At 43.6% G+C, this 20,325-nt stretch overlaps 1 protein-coding gene across 4 annotated transcripts in view; it reads left to right on the forward strand.

The window, feature by feature from the left end:
• The window catches only part of Znf592 (zinc finger protein 592), a 53,249-nt gene that overhangs the window by 16,670 nt on the left and 16,254 nt on the right, over positions 1-20,325 (forward strand). For all 4 annotated transcript variants that reach the window (XM_021166475.1, XM_029479362.1, XM_029479364.1 and 1 more), the window contains exons 2-3: positions 600-705; positions 15,036-17,274. In XM_021166475.1, the coding sequence (XP_021022134.1) occupies positions 15,055-17,274 (2,220 nt within the window). In that variant the 5' untranslated portion in view covers positions 600-705; positions 15,036-15,054. The remainder of the gene's footprint in view (positions 1-599; positions 706-15,035; positions 17,275-20,325) is intronic.

The raw sequence follows: 20,325 nt of genomic DNA on the forward strand, positions 1-20,325 counted from the left end.
CAGGCTGGCCTTGAACTCAGAAATCTGCCTGCCTCTGCCTCCCGAGAGCTGGGATTCAAGGCGTGGCCACCACGCCCGGCTATTGTGTAGTTTTTTTATATAGGCTTATTGGGGTTGGAAATTACTATTACATTTTTACTCCCCAGACAGATGTGTTTTATTAAAACAAACAAAAAAAAAAACAAAAAGAGCAACAAAAACTCTTTAATAAGAAAATATGATTAAATAAATATGATTGGTAGTGATTCAAGCTCTTAAACCTTTCAGGAAAGGTAACAGGATACAGGCAAGGACATAGGCAGCTACAGGCAGTTCTTGGTGGCAAGTAAGTTTTTTTTTTTTTTTGGCAAGTAAGTTTTATACAAGTTCCCCTAATGATTATCACCACCATGCTGGACCAGGTGGAGGGGAGCAGGTCTGGGGCTGGGAGTTTGGCCTTTGTGGGAGCAGCTTTGAATTTAGAGGCTTTACTCAGGGTTGTACTTCTGCTGGGATAGTTGTTACTTTGTTATTAGTTACTAGCTTTAAGTTCTTTCCATACTTTTGACGTTTATCTTTAAATGCATTTACAAAGCATGTTATTTTTCTTCTTTCCATAGGTGGTGACTGGACTCTAGACCATGTGCCTAGGTAGTTTTTCCCTTCTCCGCAGCTCTGCTTCCCCAGCAACGTTCACCACACCCTTGTTTTGAGAACCTCACTAAGGTATGATGTCCAGGTTGACCTGAGCTGGCCTTGAAGAGCTGAATTTGGCTACAAGAACACTTTTATTGTTCATTGGGTTTTGCTTTGGTGGTAAAATACTACAAAGTCTCCTGATTTAAAATGCCCAGTGGCATTAAGTAATTTGCAGTCATGCAGCCTTCGCCACCATTCATCACCTAGCTCTGTTCATCCGACAACTGTCTGCCCCCACGCTCTCAGCAACCTTCACTCTGCTTTCTGTCTGTGGATTGCCTGCTTTGGGGAGGCCATGTAAATAGAATCACTCAATATTTGTCTTTCTGTATCATCACTAATGTCATGTCTTCAAGGTTTGTTCATATTGTGGTGTGTCTGAATCTTCTTGTCTTCCCCCACTCCTTCCCTCCTCCTTTCCTTTCTGCAGTGATATGAATAGAAACAAGACTGTCTCCATGCTAGGCAAGCATTATACCACTGAGTTAAGTCCCTAACGTCCATCCTTTTCAGGCTGAATACCACTCCATTTTTATATGTTTAATATTTTGTTTATGAATTCATTCACTGATAGATACTTGAGCTGCCCTGCCTTTGGATATTGTAAATGTGGCTGCTATGAATGAACATATAAATATTTGAGGCCTTGGAGAAAGGAGAGAGAGAAAGGGGTGGGGTGGGGTGGGGAAATGTGTTTATTTTGAGGCAGGATCTTGCTGTGTAGCCTAAGCTAGCCTTGAACTTGACTTTCCTGCTTTAGCCCCGTGAATAGTGAGATTAAAGGCCTGCATTCTCACACTTGGCTCATATGCCTAGAAATGGATTTCTGGGTCATTTGGAATTCTTTTAAAAATTGTTTTTGAGGAATTTTCCATAGTGGCAATACCATTCATTCATTCATTCATTCAGTTTTTCATTAGCCTGCTTGTCCTGGAACTACCTCTGTAGACCAGGCTGGCCTTAAAGTCAGAGATCCCGTTTCTGCCTCCTGAGTGCTGGGATCACCTCATCACTCAGCAGCAATGCCATTTTATATTCTTTCTAGCAATGCACAAGGATTCCAATTTCACACATTCTTACCAAGAGTTGATATTTTCTGTTTATTATTATTATTATTACAATCTATCCTGATGGGTGTGATTTTCTGGCTTATCTAGTTTGACCCATGGAGTCTACTAGGCAAGGGACTATTTTCTTGAAACTTAAGTGTTATAGAAAATAATTTGGTTATAAACATCATTTGGTTAATAGCCAATCTTGCTTCACTTGTGCACTCCCTGTTCATTCTCTTGTTTTGTTACTTTTGAGGCAAATCTCATATATCATAATGTTTGTAAGTGTTTCACTATATGTCTTCGAAAAAATAAGAAAGATAAGGTGCCCCCCCCGCCCCCTTTTGAGATAGGGTTTTTACTATTTGACTAAGGCTAGCTGTAATTTCCTAGGTTCAAGTAATCTTCTTGCCTCAGTTTCCTTAGTAGTTGGGACCACAGGGTTCATGTCTAGGCATCCAGCTAACATAAGAATCCTTACTATTCCACTTTGTCTGATGGTAGAAAGATACGGAGTGATATTCTATTGGACATATTTTTTGGTATTTCCTTAGAGCATTGGCTCTCAACCTTCCTAATGCTGTAACCCTTAAATACAGTTCCTCATGTTGTTGCAACCTCAACCATAAAATTATTTTCATTGCTTCTCCATAACTGTAATTTTGCTATTGTTATGAATCATAATGTAAATATCTGATATGCAGGATTTCTGATATGTGGTACATGTTAAAGGGTTGTTCAACTCCCAAAGGGATTGAGACTCACAGGTTGAAGAAAACCACTGCCTTAGAGCAAGCAACAGAAACGTTACAGAGGGCACACTGGTGAATACAGCTGGGACAATATGTTGGTGAGAGGCTCCCTTAGTTGGGGCTGATTTACTGCAGATTAAGGTTAGAGTAGAGGCTGACTGCCCTTAGGGCTGAGCAGTTATGATGAGAGACCATTTAGGTCTCTGGAGAGAAGAGAAAGGTGACGGACGGAGGGAGGGAAAGAGGGAGGAAGGAAATCTATGATTGATAGCTCATGGAGTAGAGGTTAGGGGAGCTTGGGGAAGGGAAGGGTACACTGAGTGCCTAATTTTCTGGTCTAGATGGACAATGGTGTGAAGTGATATGCATTCAGTAGACACACTTCTAGTTTGGAGTGTTATTGTCCTCTGGCTGTTTGCTGGGCCGTGGCAGTAAGCCGCAGTTTCTGGTAGCTAGCCATGAGATCACATAGATGAATCACCCATATGGTACAATGTATTGTGTGGCCAAAGTATGCTGCATGCTAAAGCTGTTTTCCATTATGTTTTCTGTTGCTGTAAGAGAAATACCATAGACCGAATCATGTATAGACAGTAATTTATTTGGTTCATGGTTCTTGGTGCTGGGAATTCCAAAGTCAAAGGGCCACATCTCTTTTGGGAGTCTTTGTGCTGTATAATATGAACAGAAGGCATGAATGTGAGATTTAAAAAAAGCTCTGGCTGAACCCCACTTTTTACCAAGAACCATTCCTGCCTTCATTTATCCATTCATGAGAGCAGAACCCTTAAGGCCTAGTCTCAAAAGCCCCACCGTAGACTACATTCCCAGCCCTTTGGAGGTAGAAGCAAGAGAATTAGTTCAGGGTCATTTCTGGCTATATGAGACCTTCTACCATTTTCTGAACCCCAGAGGAAGAAAAATCACATCCTATCCCTTAATACTGTCACTATGGTCGTTAAATTTCAATATGAGTTGTGAAAGAAACATTTAAACCACATAAGTAGGCTAGGTATCTTATATTTTGTTGGTTTTTGAGACAGGGTCTCACGTAGTCCAAGCTGGGCTTAAACTCCTGACTATTTACTGCTTCCACCCCACAGGGAGTTGAGTTATAGGCAGGTATCTCCACATCAGGCTTACATTAAAAACAAAGCAAGGGGCGGAGAGAGAGATGGCTCAGTGGTTAAGAGCATTGACTGCTCTTCTAGAGGTCCTGAGTTCAATTCCCAACAACCACATGGTGACTCACAACCATCTGTAATGGAATCTGATGCCCTCTTCTGGTGTGTCTGAAGACACTGACCAAGATGATTGGTCATTTAGAAAATTAAACAAACAAACAAACAAACAAACATTTAGTGTTATTTAATTTGTGTGTTTCTACTTTCCATAGTGTGTGTATGAAGATGACGAGGACATTTTGGAGGAATTGGTTCTTTTAACCACGTGGGTTCAGAGGATCAAACTCAGGTTGTTAGGTTTGACAGTCTTCACCCAAGAGACTATCTTACCAATCCTAGGGTTACATTTTTTATTACATTTTCAACTTAAAATAGATGGGTTTCCTGCAGCATAATCTCATTGTAAGCTGAGGACCATCTGTGCGTGTGTCAGGGGGCAGCTCAGAAAATCCTCTTCTTTCACTGGTGCATACTCCTGTCCCAGCCACAGAGATCCTCAAGGCTAGCAGTGTGTCCTTGCATTCCTGTAACATTTCAGCTTTTGAGTCTTTGTGATTCGTGTATGCTTATGGTAAATGAGACAACTAAGGGACAGCTTCTGAATCACTAGACAGTGACACTAGAGATGGGGGTCAGTGGTCCCGTGGAATGGCTACTTTCTACTCCCAGGAATGGAGATTTGGTTTCCAGCAAGTTTGAGGTTCTTAGATTCCTGCTTAATTTTGAGTTCTTACTACCAAGGCATGATGCTTTATAAAGTTCAGTGGGAGGGACTCCTTAGGGCAATGTGTGAGCAAAGAGTACTGTCCCTTTTCTCTCAAGTGTCTAGATGCTCTTCTCACAAGTGGAGGCCAAGTAGTACTGAGATCTGTTTGCAAGTAAGGCAAGGTAAAATAAGTGCAGATTACAAAGTATCAGATTTTATCTGCGCCCCTAGCTCTATGATAACTTTGTTGCCTGCCTAGTTTCTGCTTCTCAGTCTCCTTTATAATCTATATAATTCTTACTCCCTCCACTTCTATTTTGTTTTCTTTTAAATTCTGATGATTTTTATATTATATGTATGGGTGTTTTGTCTGTATGTATATCTCTATACCATATGTGGTGTCTTCAGATGCCAGAAGAAAGTGTTATATCCTCTGGAACTATAGTTACAAACAGTTGTGAGTCTGCGTTAAATGGAAATCAAACCTGGGTCCTCTAGAAGAGAAGCCAGTGCTCTTAACCATTGAGCAATCTCTTCAGTTCCTATTCCATTTCCTTGTAACCCAGCAGCTTTATTGTGGTAAAACTCACATAGCATGCAGCACTTTTACAATGCATAATTTAGTGGGGTTTAGTCTTTTCATAGAGTTATATCCCCTTATGATTCAGGATCTACCTGTGCCTTCCTCTTGAGTCCTAGCTCCTAGTCTTAGAGTTAGTCTTTCATCTCCATTGGCTTCCCACTGATCTCACCTTCAGATAGATGTCTGGGATGACCCTGGGACTAGGCCAGTCGGTGCTTTTTCACCAATGAAATATTTAGATGTAATCAGCTTCTGTAGAGATCCAGGATTCATAGACAAGGGCTACTCCAGGTAGATCCTTTCCTACCCACAAGGCCTATCAACCCTTCCAGCCTTTCTTTATGAGAGTTTCAGGGGCTAGGGTTGTAGAGAAGTGGTAACGCATATTTTCAGTATGCATAGTACCCTGCCTTTAGTCTCCACCCCCAACTCTAGTCTTAGAAACTACACACAAACATGTTGCATATTTGTCAAATACTTAGCTTGGGAGGTTTTTGACTATCCCTGAATAATCTCAACTCTGGACAAATGATCTAGTGAAATTCTAATGGTGGATACCTTTTAGTAAACACAGTAGTAGGGCTTGTAAACAAATAAGGAAATGGATATATGTTCAATGGTCATAAGTGCTATGGAAAAAAGGCAGAATAAAGGGCTGGGGACTAGGGATAAGTGGGGGTGATCATGAAGAGCATCTACATAGATCAAAGATTGACAGGACACGAGGAAGGGAGCCCACAGAAACCTAGAACAAGAATCTTTCTTTTCTTGTTTTCATTGTCTTTTTATCTTGAATCTCTGTGTAGCCCAGACTGGCTTCCAACTCAGCTTCCTGAGTTATGTAATTATAGGTATACATCAAGTGAACAAAGTCCTTTTTTTGGCCCCGAACTCAGAAATCTGCCTGTCTCTGCCTCCCGAGTGCTGGGATTAAAGGTGTGTGCCACCACACCTGGCTGGCAAAGTCTTATAGATCAGAGAAAGTAGGAAGTGTACAAGTTCTGAGGCAGGAGCATGGCCAGAAAGATTGAAGAATGGTAAGGAGCTCTATAGTGCTATGACAGACGTGGTACGGAAGACAGTCTTATGGGGAAGACACGCCAGTGAGACGCAGCAGGCTGCGCAGACTCCAAGAAAGACTGGATCTAACTCAGGATGAGACAAGATGGTGGTGGAGCAGGTTGCAAGAAGGGCCATGATCTAACCTACATTTTCTTTTTTTTTTTTTTAAATATTTTTTATTATGTATTTTCCTCAATCTGCTTGTGGACGTTGTACATCGTGGTGCGGAGCCTAGTGCGCACCACGATGTACAACGTCCACAAGCAGTCTAGATGGTCCATTCTTTTGTCTCAGCTCCAAACTTTGTCTCTGTAACTCCTCTAACCTACATTTTCAAAGCATCATTTGACTGTTATGTTGATTGTGGCTATTATAGGCCAGGCAGAATCCAGGCCATGGTGGGAATCGAGGAAAGGAGATGCTGTTGCTAGTAGTGAGAAATGGCCGGATTTGGATGGATCTTAAAAGTACATTGCATGGTATTTGCTTGTGGGTTAGGTGGGAGTTAAGACAAAAGATAGATAGATAGATAGATAGATAGATAGATAGATAGATAGATAGATGGATAGATAAAATATTGGCCTCAGCACATGGAAGGTTGGCAGTGTCATTTTCTGAGTAGGGATGTGTGTAAGAGGAAATCAAAAGTTGTTATTGGGTCTATTAGATGTGAGGTGTCTGTCAGACATCCAAGTATAGTGCCAAGTCTAAAAGTGCCAATTAATAATTTAATGAGTTCCTACCGAGGGCTTGTAAAGGCAGGAAAGCAAACACGTTACTGAAAACAACTGTAATAATGGTCGAGAATTCTGCCATGAGAGACAGTAAGTAGAGCAAAGGGAGCTGGGGTGACTTGTGCAGAACCCCATGTGTGCCTTCAGTGCTGCTATGAGCTCTAAAATAGGGTCCTGGCCTTCAGCTTTGTGTCCCCAAAAGCACAAGCCTTTGTAACCTGTGGATAAACTCCCTTCTCTGAGTTCTAGTTTTTTATGCATTAAATCAAGAGTTGGACTAGCACAATGTTCTAGAAACTAGGAAGATTTGACCCAGACCTCTTGAGTCAGAATTGCTGTGCCTGGAGGCTGAGCATCTGTTTCAGTTGTTTGCATGTTGTTAATATTACTACTACTATCATTATTTTTCATGCGTTACATTTTATTTATTTGTGTGTGTATGTGCACACATGCCATGGTACATGTGTGGAAGGCATAGAACAACTTGTAGGAGTTGTTCCTCCCCTTCCATCATGTGGGTTCTGGGGCTTGAACTCTGGGCCTTGAGTTTGGTCGTTGGTGCCTTTACCTGCTCAGTTGTTTTGCTGGCCCCTGTTAACTTTACACTTTTCAGGCAGAGCAGCAGCAGTCTACAGTGGCTTTTGGAGGTCCTCTTCAATTCTTACATCCTGTGTAATGCTTGTGCCTGCCATAGAATTCTGTCTTGTCTGTTTCTATTGGAACAGCTGCTTCTTATCTACTAATCTAAGGCTGAGACTCCTTGGGCTTTTTTCTTTTTTTAAATTGGTTGAACAACAGGTGTCTCATGAATGAAATAGCCAGTCATTCAGAACATGTGATTTTGGGTCACCTGACCTATAAGCAAATCTAGATTATGTCCAGGAGAGTTGTAACATGTATATGGAAGGGTCTTTTTTATCTACCTTAGGAGTCAATACTTACATAGGAATTTATTAGATGCACATAAGAGCTGGGCAAATTTAGGTAGATCAGGCTAGCCTTGAACTCAGAGATCCACCTGCCTCTGCCTCCTGAGTTCTGAGATTAAAGGCGTGCTCCACCGCAGCCTGGCTCAAATTTGTTGTATTTATTTATTTATTTATTTAGTGTATGCGTGCTTGGCACTTAGCGTGCATGTACAGGTCAGGAGACAACTTGTGGGTATAGCTTCTGTGGGTCCTAAGAATAAAGTCAAGGTTGTTAAGCATGATAGCAAGTGTCCTAACCTGCTGAGCCATCTTACCAGACCTGATATTGTTGTTGAAACTATTTAATCTCAATCAAGGGTTTCTACCCTGCATTTGATCATTCAGTTCCCAGGCAAAACAAAAAACAAAAACAAAACACACACACACACCCCTTTTATTTTTATAATAAGCCTTAATCAGCATTAGAGTTGGGCAGATATCTACCCTCTATACCATTATAATCTAATTCCCCATCAATAACCCTGAATTATAACTTGCTATGTTCTATCTGGACTGCTCTTCACTCCATTTGGCTAGCTCTCAGTTCCAGCTGGGTAACTCTCATGGCCATGTATTCATAACTTACTCCTTGGCTGCTTCCTCCTCTCTTTGTTTTCCCCCCTCTTGATCTCAGACCCCAAGCCTGGGAACCCAAGAACCCCGCCTATCTCTCTTCTGCCCGGCTATTGGCCATAGGCATCTTTATTCACCAATCAAGGTTAACTTGGGGGGCAAAGTTACATAGCTTCATTTGGGTGTGTCACTTGGATATAGACAGATTCTTTCATCCCTGTGTGCAACCAGGCCTCGGGGGGCCAGTATTTACCATTACAATACAAGCAAAAGACCAAACCTCTACAAGAAATGTTTTTGTTTTTGTTTTTTTTGTTTTTAATTTGAATATTTTGATGCAAAGGGAAGAAAAAACTCCATATATTCAATGTCAAGTCTTAGCTATTTAGAGCTTTTCTTTTTCTTTCTGTTTCCTCTGGATTTAAATGTTTGTTTTAACACACACACACACACACACACACACACGTATATATGGCTTTTTGTATGTGTGTATTTAGGGACATGCTAGGCATGTCCTCTTCTGTTCAGGTATTTAGCCCTGTGTATGTTTTACCTTTATAGTAACTTGAATGTATTTTCTGACTATTGAGTCATCTCATAGTTGTCTACATTTTTTTTAAGCAAAATACTGCTCTTTTCTGTTATTTGGATGAACAAGCTTCCACTTTAGTTATAGAGCCTTCTTTCCCCCAAATCTTCATTTCTCTAAAATTCCATGGTTATAATCTCTGGCTTCCATTCTCCAGTCTGTTTTGTGTGTGCACATGTGCATGTTTGGCTGCAAGTGCCTTTACCCATTGAATCATTTTGGTGACCCCTCCCTCGCATGCGTTTTGTAACGGCACTCTGCGCTCTCAGGACCGTTTCCTGCACTGGTATACCTTTTCTTCTTTTCTCCCTTTCCCTTCCATGTCTGTTGTAGTACTGGAGATTGAATTAGAACTTTGCACATGCTAGGCAAATGTTTTACCACTGAATTCCACCCTAAGCCCATTTTCTGCTTTTTATTTTGAGATAAAGCCTTACTAAGTTGCCTGGGCAAGCCTTGAATGTGCAATGAAAAAGCAATGCTGTGTTTTAAGGGGCTATTCTAAACTGATACCTAGTTGTCTTAATTAGGGTTTCTTTTTTCTTTTTTTTGGTTTTTTGAGACAGGGTTTCTTGTATAGCCCTGTGTGTCCCATAACTCACTTTGTAGACCAGGCTGGCCTCGAACTCAGAAATCCTCCTGCCTCTGCCTCCCGAGTGCTGGGATTAAAGGCGTGCACCACCACGCCCTTTCTTTTTCTGTGATAAATACCTTGACCAAAAGCAACTTGGGGAAGAAAGGGTTTATTTCATCTTATAGCTTATGAGTCTATCATAGAAGGAAGTCAGGGCAAGAACCGATACAGAGGCCATGGAAGAGTGCTGCTTACTGACTTGCTTCTTATGGCTTGCTCAGCCTGCTTTCTTAGGACACCCAGGACCACCAGCCCAGGGATGACACCATCCATAGTGAGCTGGCCCTCCTACATCAATCGTCAGTCAAGAAAATATATCACAGCCGGGCGGTGGTGGCGCACGCCTTTAATCCCAGCACTTGGGAGGCAGAGGCAGGCGGATTTCTGAGTTTGAGGCCAGCCTGGTCTACAAAGTGAGTTCCGGGACAGCCAGGGCTATACAGAGAAACCCTGTCTTGAAAAAAAAAAANCAAAAACAAAAAAAAAAAGAAAATATATCACAGGCTTGCCCATACACCAATCTAGTGGGGCAGTTTCTCAGTTGAGGTGCTTTCTCCTATAATAGTCTAGCTTGTACCAAGTTCACATGAAGCTAGTCAGTACATCTGACCTCTTTATATATGGACAGCATTGTTTAAATTCATTATTCTAAATATATAATGTGAAATCATGGTTCAAGAAAAATCAATGTTTTGGGTTTTGTCCCTTTTTTTTTTTTATTGTTGTTTTCTAGGTTCATAATTTCTGAGAGTTCAGTCCATGATCAGTTTGCCTTGTTGCTTTGGGCCTGAGACAAAGCAACATAACTTGATTGAGGAAACTTGTGGTAGAGCAACTGTTTGATCTCATGGCCTCTGTGAAACAAAAATGGGCTAGGAATGAAATATCCCCTTCAAAAGTGTGCCTCTAGTCTGACTTCCTTCTCCTAAGCATCATCATCCTTCAGTACAGCCATGATTGCTAACCAAGCCTTCAAAATGCCAATCCTTGGGAGCTATTTAAGATCCAAAGTATAGCAGATAATCCCATGGGTTGAGATCCATCATTTTAGGGAACTTATGAAAGCATTAAACTTGATACTAGAATTGGTCAGTGAGTTAACATCTTTTTATTTTTTGTAGTTATCTAGAAATGACAGTCACATCCATGTGCACAAATGGACATGTATGTATCCATATGGTGTATATTCACTCAGATTCTATGGTGTTCAGTTGCTATGTTTTAATGTGCTAAAGACAAGAAATTCTACCTCCTAATTTTGCTATAGTCGTAAAAAATTATATATTATTTTTATTTTTCAAAGAATTCTGATTGGTCAGTTACACTTGGTGAGAACCCATTCAAAATTAAGAAGTTTTTTATTCCTTATTAAAATAAAGTATTTGGTAAAATTTCCTAGAAAAACCAGTAGATCCTAGAGGAAGTTGTAATTGTAGTTTTTGATAATGCGTTGTTAAACTGCTCTTCTAACAGGTCCCATAAATTATTACTTATATGATTTTTACCACAACTCTGTAACACTTGGGAGTATTACTTTATTTGATTTGTTTTGTTTGTTTGTTTGTTTGTTTGTTGAGACCTGGTCTCTCTGTGTAGTCTTGGCTGTCCCAGAACTCACTCTGTAGATAGACCATGCCGTGTTTGGCTTAAGATCTGTCTCTGCTTCCAGAATTCTGGGATTAAAGTGCAACAGCACTGCCCTGCTAAGAAAGCGATGTGAAGCAAGCTCTCCTGTAGCTCAGGCTGACCTCAGACATAACTGAGACCGGCCTTGACCTCCTGACCCTCCAGCTTCCACCCCCAGAGTGCTGAGGCGGCAGGCATTTGCCACCCACCACACCTATCTTTGTTTTTGTTTTTTCTGAGACAGGGTTTCTCTGTGTAGCCCTGGCTGTCCTGGAACTCACTCTGTAGACCAGGCTGGCCTCGAACTCAGAAATTCACCTGCCTCTGCCTCCCGAGTGCTGGGATTAAAGGCGCGCACCACCACGCCCGGCAGTTTTGTTATTTTTTGAGATGAAGTCTTGCTATATAGCTCAGCCTAGCCTTCTCTTAATCTCCTACCTCAGCCTTCTTAAGAGGTGAGACTGTAGGTACGCACCAGCACTCCTGTACTAGCTAACTGACTTTATAGCAAATATATTTTATGTCTGATCATTCTCTGCAAACCCAGGACAAATTCCTGTGGGAGAACTGAAGTGGAAACTTAAGGGTTCTTTAGAAAGTCATTTGTGTTGGATGGTGTTTGCTGGGGCAAACATGTGAAGAAATGTTTAGTTAGAACGGACTCAGATGAAAGGCTAAGACACTTGTGAAAGAATGTTTCACTAACACAGACAGGTAAAAGGATGTTTTACTAAAACAAGCATGTAGAAGGACACACGATGAAAGATTCTTTACTATCAACAGGCATATATTGATCTGCCTTACATTACATAGTTGAACTATGTTTGTAAAAACATACCAAAAAACTTTTGGTGGTGTGCTACAGTTTCTTACTGCTTCCTTGGACTCGGGTTGATTGGCAGAGTGAAGTCAGCTGAGACAAATCACATGCTGAGACAAGGCTCATAGAGGTCACACGATGTTTGGAGGGAATATAAAAAGGACAGTGATGGGGGCGTATCCTGGCTTACTTACATAGCTGAACGCTTGTTGCTCTCACATCTTCACTGATCTGTGCTCCCTCAGTGAAGGGAGGCAGAGCAGAGAACTTTTCCTGGCGTTCTTATTGGCGCTGGTCCCTCCTGCTGACTCTAGCTGAGGCTGAGGCCTGGCTATTTCTGCTAGGTCTTGCCACTGCTGATGCTAACCCCACTACCAAACTGGACTGCTAATATTTCAATTCAGTGTTTACGAGTGGATTGAGCTGCTGCTGCTAACCTGTGAACTAAACTGCCAATTTTCAGTTGGAGAACAAACACAGATTGGAGTTGTTTCAAAGAACTGAGTTCAAGGCCAGCCTGGTCTACAGAGTGAGTTCCAGGACAGCCAGGGCTACACAGAGAAACCCTGTCTTGAAAAACAAAACAAAACAAAACAAAACACAAAAAAGTAGCCATTAAAAAATTAAAGTTATAGAGAGTGTTACTTACTCTGATGTAATAACTCTTCATCAAAGCCTTGTCCGGTTCCGGAGGACACTGGGCTCCAGCAAATGGTTTACTCCCGACCGTTGTGTGCTTTTCCCCAGCACTGCAGCACCATCTGTCCCACCTTTCTTCAGCTTTCTCCCCTTAGGCATTGAAAGGCAGGAAGAAATCGAGGAAGTATCTGAAGCAAAGGTCCCGAAGGCATTTCTTCGTAGTTATGCTGCCCTGCACATCAGTTCGTTTGGCACTGGGATGCTGGGACCTGCCTGTTGTTTAAGGACTCCAGCACCTAGTCCAGGAGACAAATATCTGTTCAATTGAAAACTTTAATCTCATTCCAGTGAGGCAGTCTGCTGACCCTGTTTAAATAATTGCTATTTTACTTATCCATAACTGGATATCTTCCCAAGGGTAGGGAGTATTCTTTTTCATTTCCATGAGAACTCCTAGGCAGGGAGCTATGCTTTGTGGAGGTTTGGAGTGTGGGTGGTTGTGATGTGAAAAAGCAAGCCTGCAAACCTGTTGCTATCAAGGCCTGGTAAGAGATACACCTTCATCCTGCTGCCTGCCTCCCTGTGGTTCTAGTCCCTCTCTTCTTTTTCAATTTTAAGGAAGGAACTTATTAGTGCAGCGGATGGTCACTAACTAAGATAACTACTAACTAAGATAACTTGTTAGTAACTTCATTACCCTAGACAGTTTCCTTTCAATCATAGCTTCAACAGATACTTAATGTTATAGCATATTGTTATCATGTGATGATACTTTTGCACTAGTCATTTTTCAGTTACAGATAATTTTCTTTGTTGCTATGTAGATTATCAACCATACTTTTATTGATTAAGTAATAGTCAAATAGTTACCCATTCTCCTAGGTGTTAGTCTAGGCCTTGAATCTTCTATGTAAGAAAGGATAACCTTGACCTTCTGATCTTCCTGCCTCACGTGACCCTCCCACTTACTGTGGTCCTAGAGTCTCTAGATGCAGGCAGCCAGATGGAAGGATCCATCCCCTCAGCCTTGAGGTCAGTTCTCTAAGACGATAGCTTTGTCTCATGATATTTTCTATTTCTATCTCATTGTCTTTGTTAAGCAAGCTGTAGAGATGGCTCAGCAGCTACTGGCACTTCTTTCTGCAAAGGATCTCAGTTGACTCCAAGCATTCACTTAGTGGTTCACAGCCTCCCATAATGGGATCTGATGTCTGCCCCCTTCTTACAGACAGAGGCACTAGGCTCACACATGGTGTGCAGATGGACATGTGAGCAAAACACTCATATACTTAAAAAATGTTTTAAAAGAGGTTTTAAGCCGGGCGTGGTGGCGCACGCCTTTAATCCCAGCACTCGGGAGGCAGAGGCAGGCGGATTTCTGAGTTCGAGGCCAGCCTGGTCTACAAAGTGANAGGCAGGCGGATTTCTGAGTTCGAGGCCAGCCTGGTCTACAAAGTGAGTTCCAGGACAGCCAGGACTATATGGAGAAACCCTGTCTCAAAAAAAAACAAAAAACAAAACAAAACAAAACAACAAAAAAAACCTAGAGGTTTGAATAGAAGCAGCAGCAGCTGGGTGTGGTGGAGCATATCTTTGGTTCCAGTATTTGGGAGACAGAGGCAGGTGGATCTTTGTGAATTCAAGGACAGCCTAGTTTACATATTGAGTTCCAGGACAGCCAGTGCTAGAGAGCGAGATCCTGTCTCAAAAATCAAAAGAAAAAGGAGGAGGAGGACAAGGCAGAGGAAGAAAAAGAGGGAGGGAGGGAGGGAGGAAGGGAGGGAGGGAAGAGGAGGAGGAGAAGAGAAGAAGAAGAAGAAGAAGAAGAAGAAGAAGAAGAAGAAGAAGAAGAAGAAGAAGAAGAAGAAGAAGAAGAAGTTGTTCAAGAAGAAGAGGAAGGAGAAGTAGCATGGAGAGAGGAGGAAAGGGAGAAGAGAGAATGTATATGAGTAAGAGAATCTGTACATATACATTCAGTAAAGATCCTCTTGGCAGCGGTTGCAGATAACTCTAGGCACCATTTATTTCTGATATTTGTATGTGTGAAATACGTGAGCCACCTAGAAGGGGAACATATGCTAGTTAGATATAGGTTGTGAGGGGAGGGGTAATAAGGAGACCTGTGGGATATGGTCCTATTGGATAGCAAGGCATCCTCTCTTTCTTTTGGTTGTGGGGCCACCCAGAAATTAAGACTGTCCAGGCAAGCTTGTCACTACATGTAAGCTTCTCTTTTAGCCTTTTCTACTTTTCAGCAGGCTAGAAACCTTAGAGTGAAACTCAGGTACGTGACTTCTTATTGTAGAAGGTGGGGTTCTGCAGGGGTAAGCCCGCTGCATATATGCATTAGTATGATGAGTGTTCAATACAGATGATATAAGACAATTCAGAGAGGCCCTGCTGGTAATTGACTCTGTTCTTTGTTTTTCTTGTAGTACTTGTCAGCATCCAGCCATGGGGGATATGAAAACCCCAGATTTTGATGATCTTCTGGCTGCCTTTGACATCCCAGATCCCACAAGTCTTGATGCAAAGGAGGCCATCCAGGCTCCCAGTGAGGAGAATGAGAGTCCCCTGAAGTCTTCAGGCATGTGTATGGATGAGAATGTGTCCTTGTCGCACTCAGGATCAGCCCCAGATGTGCCGGCTGTGAGTGTCATTGTCAAGAACACCAGCCGCCAAGAGTCGTTTGAAGCAGAGAAAGACCACATTGCTCCCAGTCTCCTACATAATGGATTCCGGGGCTCAGATCTGCCCCCAGACTCCCACCACTGTGGGAAGTTTGATTCTACTTTTATAAATGGAGACAGTGCTAGGAGTTTCACAAGCAAGCTAGAGCCTTCCAAGTCGGAGCCATTACCCACCTTCAACCAGTTCAGCCCAATCTCTAGCCCAGAACCTGAGGATCCTGTCAAAGATAATGGGTTTGGGATAAAGTCCAAGCACTCTGACAGTTATTTCCCACCTCCTCCTGGGACTGTGGGAGGCCCAGTCCTGGAAGCTCTGTCAAAATTCCCAGTCCCGGAACTACACATGTTTGACCACTTTTGTAAAAAAGAACCTAAACCAGAACCCTTGCCTTTAGAGAGCCAGCAGGAGCAGGAGCAGGGTGGGCAGAAGGTGGTGGAGCCTCACAAAGATCTGGATTCCAGTCGGTTCTTTGGGGAAGCTTTAGAGTTCAATAGTCACCCTAGTAACAGTATTGGAGAGCCCAAGAAGCTTGCTCCAGAGCTTAGTGCTTGCTCCTCTGTCCCTCCTAGGCAGCGTCTGAAGCCAGCCCATTCCAAGCTATCCTCTTGTGTTGCAGCCTTGGTGGCCTTACAGGCCAAAAAGGTAGCCAATGTCACCAAAGAGGATCAGCCTGGTCACACAAAGGATTCCTCAGGGCCCACTAAAGAGGGTTCTAAAGGCAGCCCCAAAATGCCCAAGTCACCAAAGAGTCCCCGGAGCCCTCTAGAGGCCACTAGAAAAAGTATCAAGCCATCTGATAGCCCTCGGAGCATCTGCAGTGACAGCAGCAGCAAAGGGTCTCCTTCTGTGGCTGCCAGCTCCCCACCAGCAATTCCCAAAGTCAGAATCAAAACAATTAAGACATCATCGGGGGAAATCAAACGGACAGTTACAAGGATCCTGCCAGACCCTGATGATCCAAGCAAGTCCCCTGCTGAGTCCCCTGCAGGGAGCACAATCACTGAGGCTCCAAGTGAGGCACCAGGGGATGAAGGCACAGCCATGCCTGTGGAAGAGCACTTTTCTGAGGCAGGCATAAATTCAGGGAGCCCCCAGGGTGACCGAAAAGGGGATGAGAATATGATCAAAATCAGTGACTCTTCATCTCCCTGCCGCATCTCTGGGCCCCGGGTCCCAAAAGGATCTGCCCCGAACTCACAGGCAAGCAAGAAGCAACAGAGCACAGCACCTCAGGCATCAACCCCCGCTGCCAGTCTCTTGCCCAAAGCTGTGCACTTGGCCAACTTGAACCTGGTCCCCCACAGTGTTGCCGCATCTGTGACTGCCAAGTCCTCAGCACAGAGACGGAGCCAGCCTCAGGTCACGCAAATGACAGTGCCCCTGGTCCACCAGGTGAAAAAGGCCGCCCCTCTAATTGTGGAGGTCTTCAACAAGGTCCTTCACAGCTCTAACCCTGTGCCCCTCTATGCGCCAAATCTCAGCCCACCTGCAGACAGCAGAATCCACGTGCCGGCCAGTGGGTACTGCTGCCTGGAGTGCGGAGACGCGTTTGCCTTAGAGAAGAGCCTGAGCCAGCACTACAGCCGGCGCAGTGTCCACATTGAGGTGCTGTGCACACTGTGCTCTAAGACACTGCTCTTCTTCAACAAGTGCAGCCTGCTTCGGCATGCCCGTGACCACAAGAGCAAGGGACTTGTCATGCAGTGCTCTCAGCTGCTTGTGAAGCCCATCTCTGCAGACCAGATGTTTGTGGCGGCTCCCGTGAACTCCACTGCACCAGCAACCCCAGCCGCTTCTTCCTCCCCCAAACCCAGCCCTACTTTGGACAATGCCAGCTCTGTAATTCCAGCCTTGCCACTTTATCCAGACCCAGTGAGGCTCATCCGGTATGGAACCAAATGTCCTGAATGTCACAAGCAGATGCGAGATTATATGGTACTGGCTACACATTTCCAGAGGACAACAGAGGAAACCGAGGGGCTAGTGAGTAGACCATCACATTGTTGGGTGGTGCGCGTCAGGCCCATATAAGTTCCATGATGGGGACTGGAGAGAGCCCATTAGAATGGGAGCAGAGGGGCATCTGGCTTACTGGTTAGTTAGCATATCATCTGAATACAGAGTACTTACTGGTTAGTTAGCATATCATCTGAATACAGAGTACTTACTGGTTAGTTAGCATATCATCTGAATACAGAGTACTTACTGGTTGGTTAGCATATCATCTGAATACAGAGTACTTACTGGCTAGTTAGCCAGTTATCATCTGAATACGGAGTACTTACTGGTTAGTTAGCCAGTTATCATCTGAATACGGAGTACTTGCTTTCTTCTTTGGGAAGATAATCCTACCCGTACTGGTGGGGAACGCCTGGAGATCCAACCAGCTCAGCCAGGGCATTGTGGTATTTGTTTATAACTGTAGTACTTCTAAGGCTAAAGCAGAAGGATCGTGAATTTGAGACCAGAGCAAGACTGTCTCAACAAACCAAACTGTCTCTCTCTGGGCATGCTCCATGTTCCACTTCTACTCAGATTGGCAGTGAGTTTGATCCAAATGCAGGCCTGTTTGGGCTTAGGTCTCTTTCTGGCCTCTCAAAGATGATAACATGGTTTTGGCAAGTACCCCGAGAACCTGGGGATGGGAGTAGATGAATCACTGTGTTTGTCCCTTAGTAGTCTGTTTTCTAAGAACATTCTACCCCTCAGTACACAGCTGTTGAGCAGAATTTCTCTGGAGATAGGGCCAGAGGCAGAGCTGAGGAGGAAAGGAGAGTGGGTAGGGATGTAGGCTCCATGCAGAGGGTTTGTAGGTCTCCATCCTTCATCCATGTTCTCTAACTCTAAAAAAGGAGTTGAGCTTTTCTGCTTATTCTGATTGTTGGCTGTAGTTGGTGAGGTATGTGGTTTGTTTTTAAAGGCACTTGGTGCTTACCCTGCCCTATTGCTATTGCTAGAGGATTGTGTCAAGAAGGCAGCCTCAAGCTGTGTTAGTACAGTTATAGTCAAAACACTTTGCAGCTGGAGGCAGGAGGGTTATCGATAGTAAGACTTCATCTTTAAAAGGCCTTCAGAGGTGTGTGTGTGTGTGTGTGTGTGTGTGTGATATTTTCTTGAGACAGGGTCTTTTTGGTGTAGAAGCTCCCTGCTCTGCTTAGGTTGACTGACCAGCAAGTTTCCGGGATCTGCCCATTTCTGCCCTGGGCTCCAGTCTCGCACAGCATTTTCACGTGGGTCAGCACCCAGGGGTGGTCTCTACCTCGGGTCCTTGCTGCTCGTACACAAGTGCTCTTACCCACTGAGCCATCCCTAGGCCCGACACGGCAACTTACTCCTTCACTTGGTTCCCTTGGTCCAGGAGGTATTCGTTTGCTCTTCTTTTCGTAATAAAAACGAATCAGAGATTAGAGTGGTAGCTCTCTGTTGTTCTTGTAGAGGACCCTGGATTGATATAGCACCTACATGATGGCTCACAAACACCCATAGCTTCGATTTCAGGGGATCTGACCTAGAGGCACCAGATGCGTACATGGTACACATATATACATATACATGCAGGCAGAACACTCACACATATAAACATAAAATAAATAGATTTTTTTTTTTTAAAGAAGGCATGTGGAGGTGCATGTTTAATCCTAGCACATGAGAGGCAGAGACAGTCCAGTCTGGTCTACCTGGGCTGGGTCCTTCCATGCCAGTCATTAATAAGGAAATGCCTTGTAGACTTGCCTACAATCTGATGGAGGTATTTGGTCAATTGAGGTTCTTTTTCCCAGACAATTCTAGCCTGTATCAGGTTGACAGAAAAACAGCCATGAAGGATACAAAAATTACCCAAGAGAAAGTGTCTTAGATTGGGTTTTATTGCTGTGAAGAGACACCATGACCATAGCAACTCAGAAAAAAAAGCATTTAATTGTACCTGGCTTACAGGTTCAGCTGTTTAATCCATTGTAATTATGAAGGTAAGCATGGCAAGAGGTAGGCAGACATGGTGTTGGAAACATAGCTGAGAGCTACATCTGGGTCTGCAGGTACTGGCTTGGGCTTTCGAAAACCCTAAAACTCCCATTCCCACCCCCCAGTGACAAACTCCCTCTAATAAGGCCACATCTACTCCAACAAGGCCACACCTCCTAATCTCTCTCAAATAGAGCTACTCCCTGATGATCAAACATTCAAATATATGAACCCATGGGGTCAATCTTGTTCAAACCACCACAGTCACTGTAGCCTCTTACCTTCACCTTCTCTGTTCATTTTTCTTGTGATGAGCCGTGTGGAGTGTAGTCAGCACCCTCTCGCAGGGACTTCCATGTTCTTGATGTCCTAGCATACTTGAGTTGGGCTAGGACTATTTTTTCTGAATTTGGTCATTGAAGATCTTTGGCCATGGAGGTCTGGTGCCTGGGTCTATGACATTTTCCACATTGCTTTTTACCCAAATTCTAGAGTTGTGTATAGGTAGAAATTGGCATAGAATCAGGGCTGGCACCTCTTACACTACATCGTTCTTGTGGGATCTACAGAAAAGCACAACTAGACATAATAGAGAGACTGCTCTGGGAGGCTGTTGGGCTTTTCTCAGCCTAGTCTGAATCCTTCATAATATCTCCTGTTGCTAAATGTGCTTTCTAGGGAGGGAGACTTCAGATCAGGAGTTAGCCTTGGTGGCTACTAGGCTTGGCTTTCCATGACAATACCAGTGTTAGGCCACATAGCCAGGGCAAAAGGTGTTCGGATAGATAGGTAGGATGAAGCTCCCCACCACAGCAGGAACATTATGCTTGGCTTTTTATGTCTTCCTCCTGGAAGTCTGCACCTGAAGCAAAACTGCCTCTCCCTGCCTTGACTGGGTATGGGTGGGTGGGTGTTTTCCATCCTTTCCCTTGCATGCTGAGTCATTTAACTGGGATAGAATGTCAGCAAAGAGGTCTATTTCTTCTTCTTCTTCTTCTTCTTCTTCTTCTTCTTCTTCTTCTTCTTCTTCTCCTTCTCCTTCTCCTTCTCCTTCTCCTTCTCCTTCTCCTT

This window comes from Mus caroli, chromosome 7 (assembly GCF_900094665.2).
Source record: "Mus caroli chromosome 7, CAROLI_EIJ_v1.1, whole genome shotgun sequence".
Classification (NCBI taxonomy): Eukaryota; Metazoa; Chordata; class Mammalia; order Rodentia; family Muridae; genus Mus; species Mus caroli.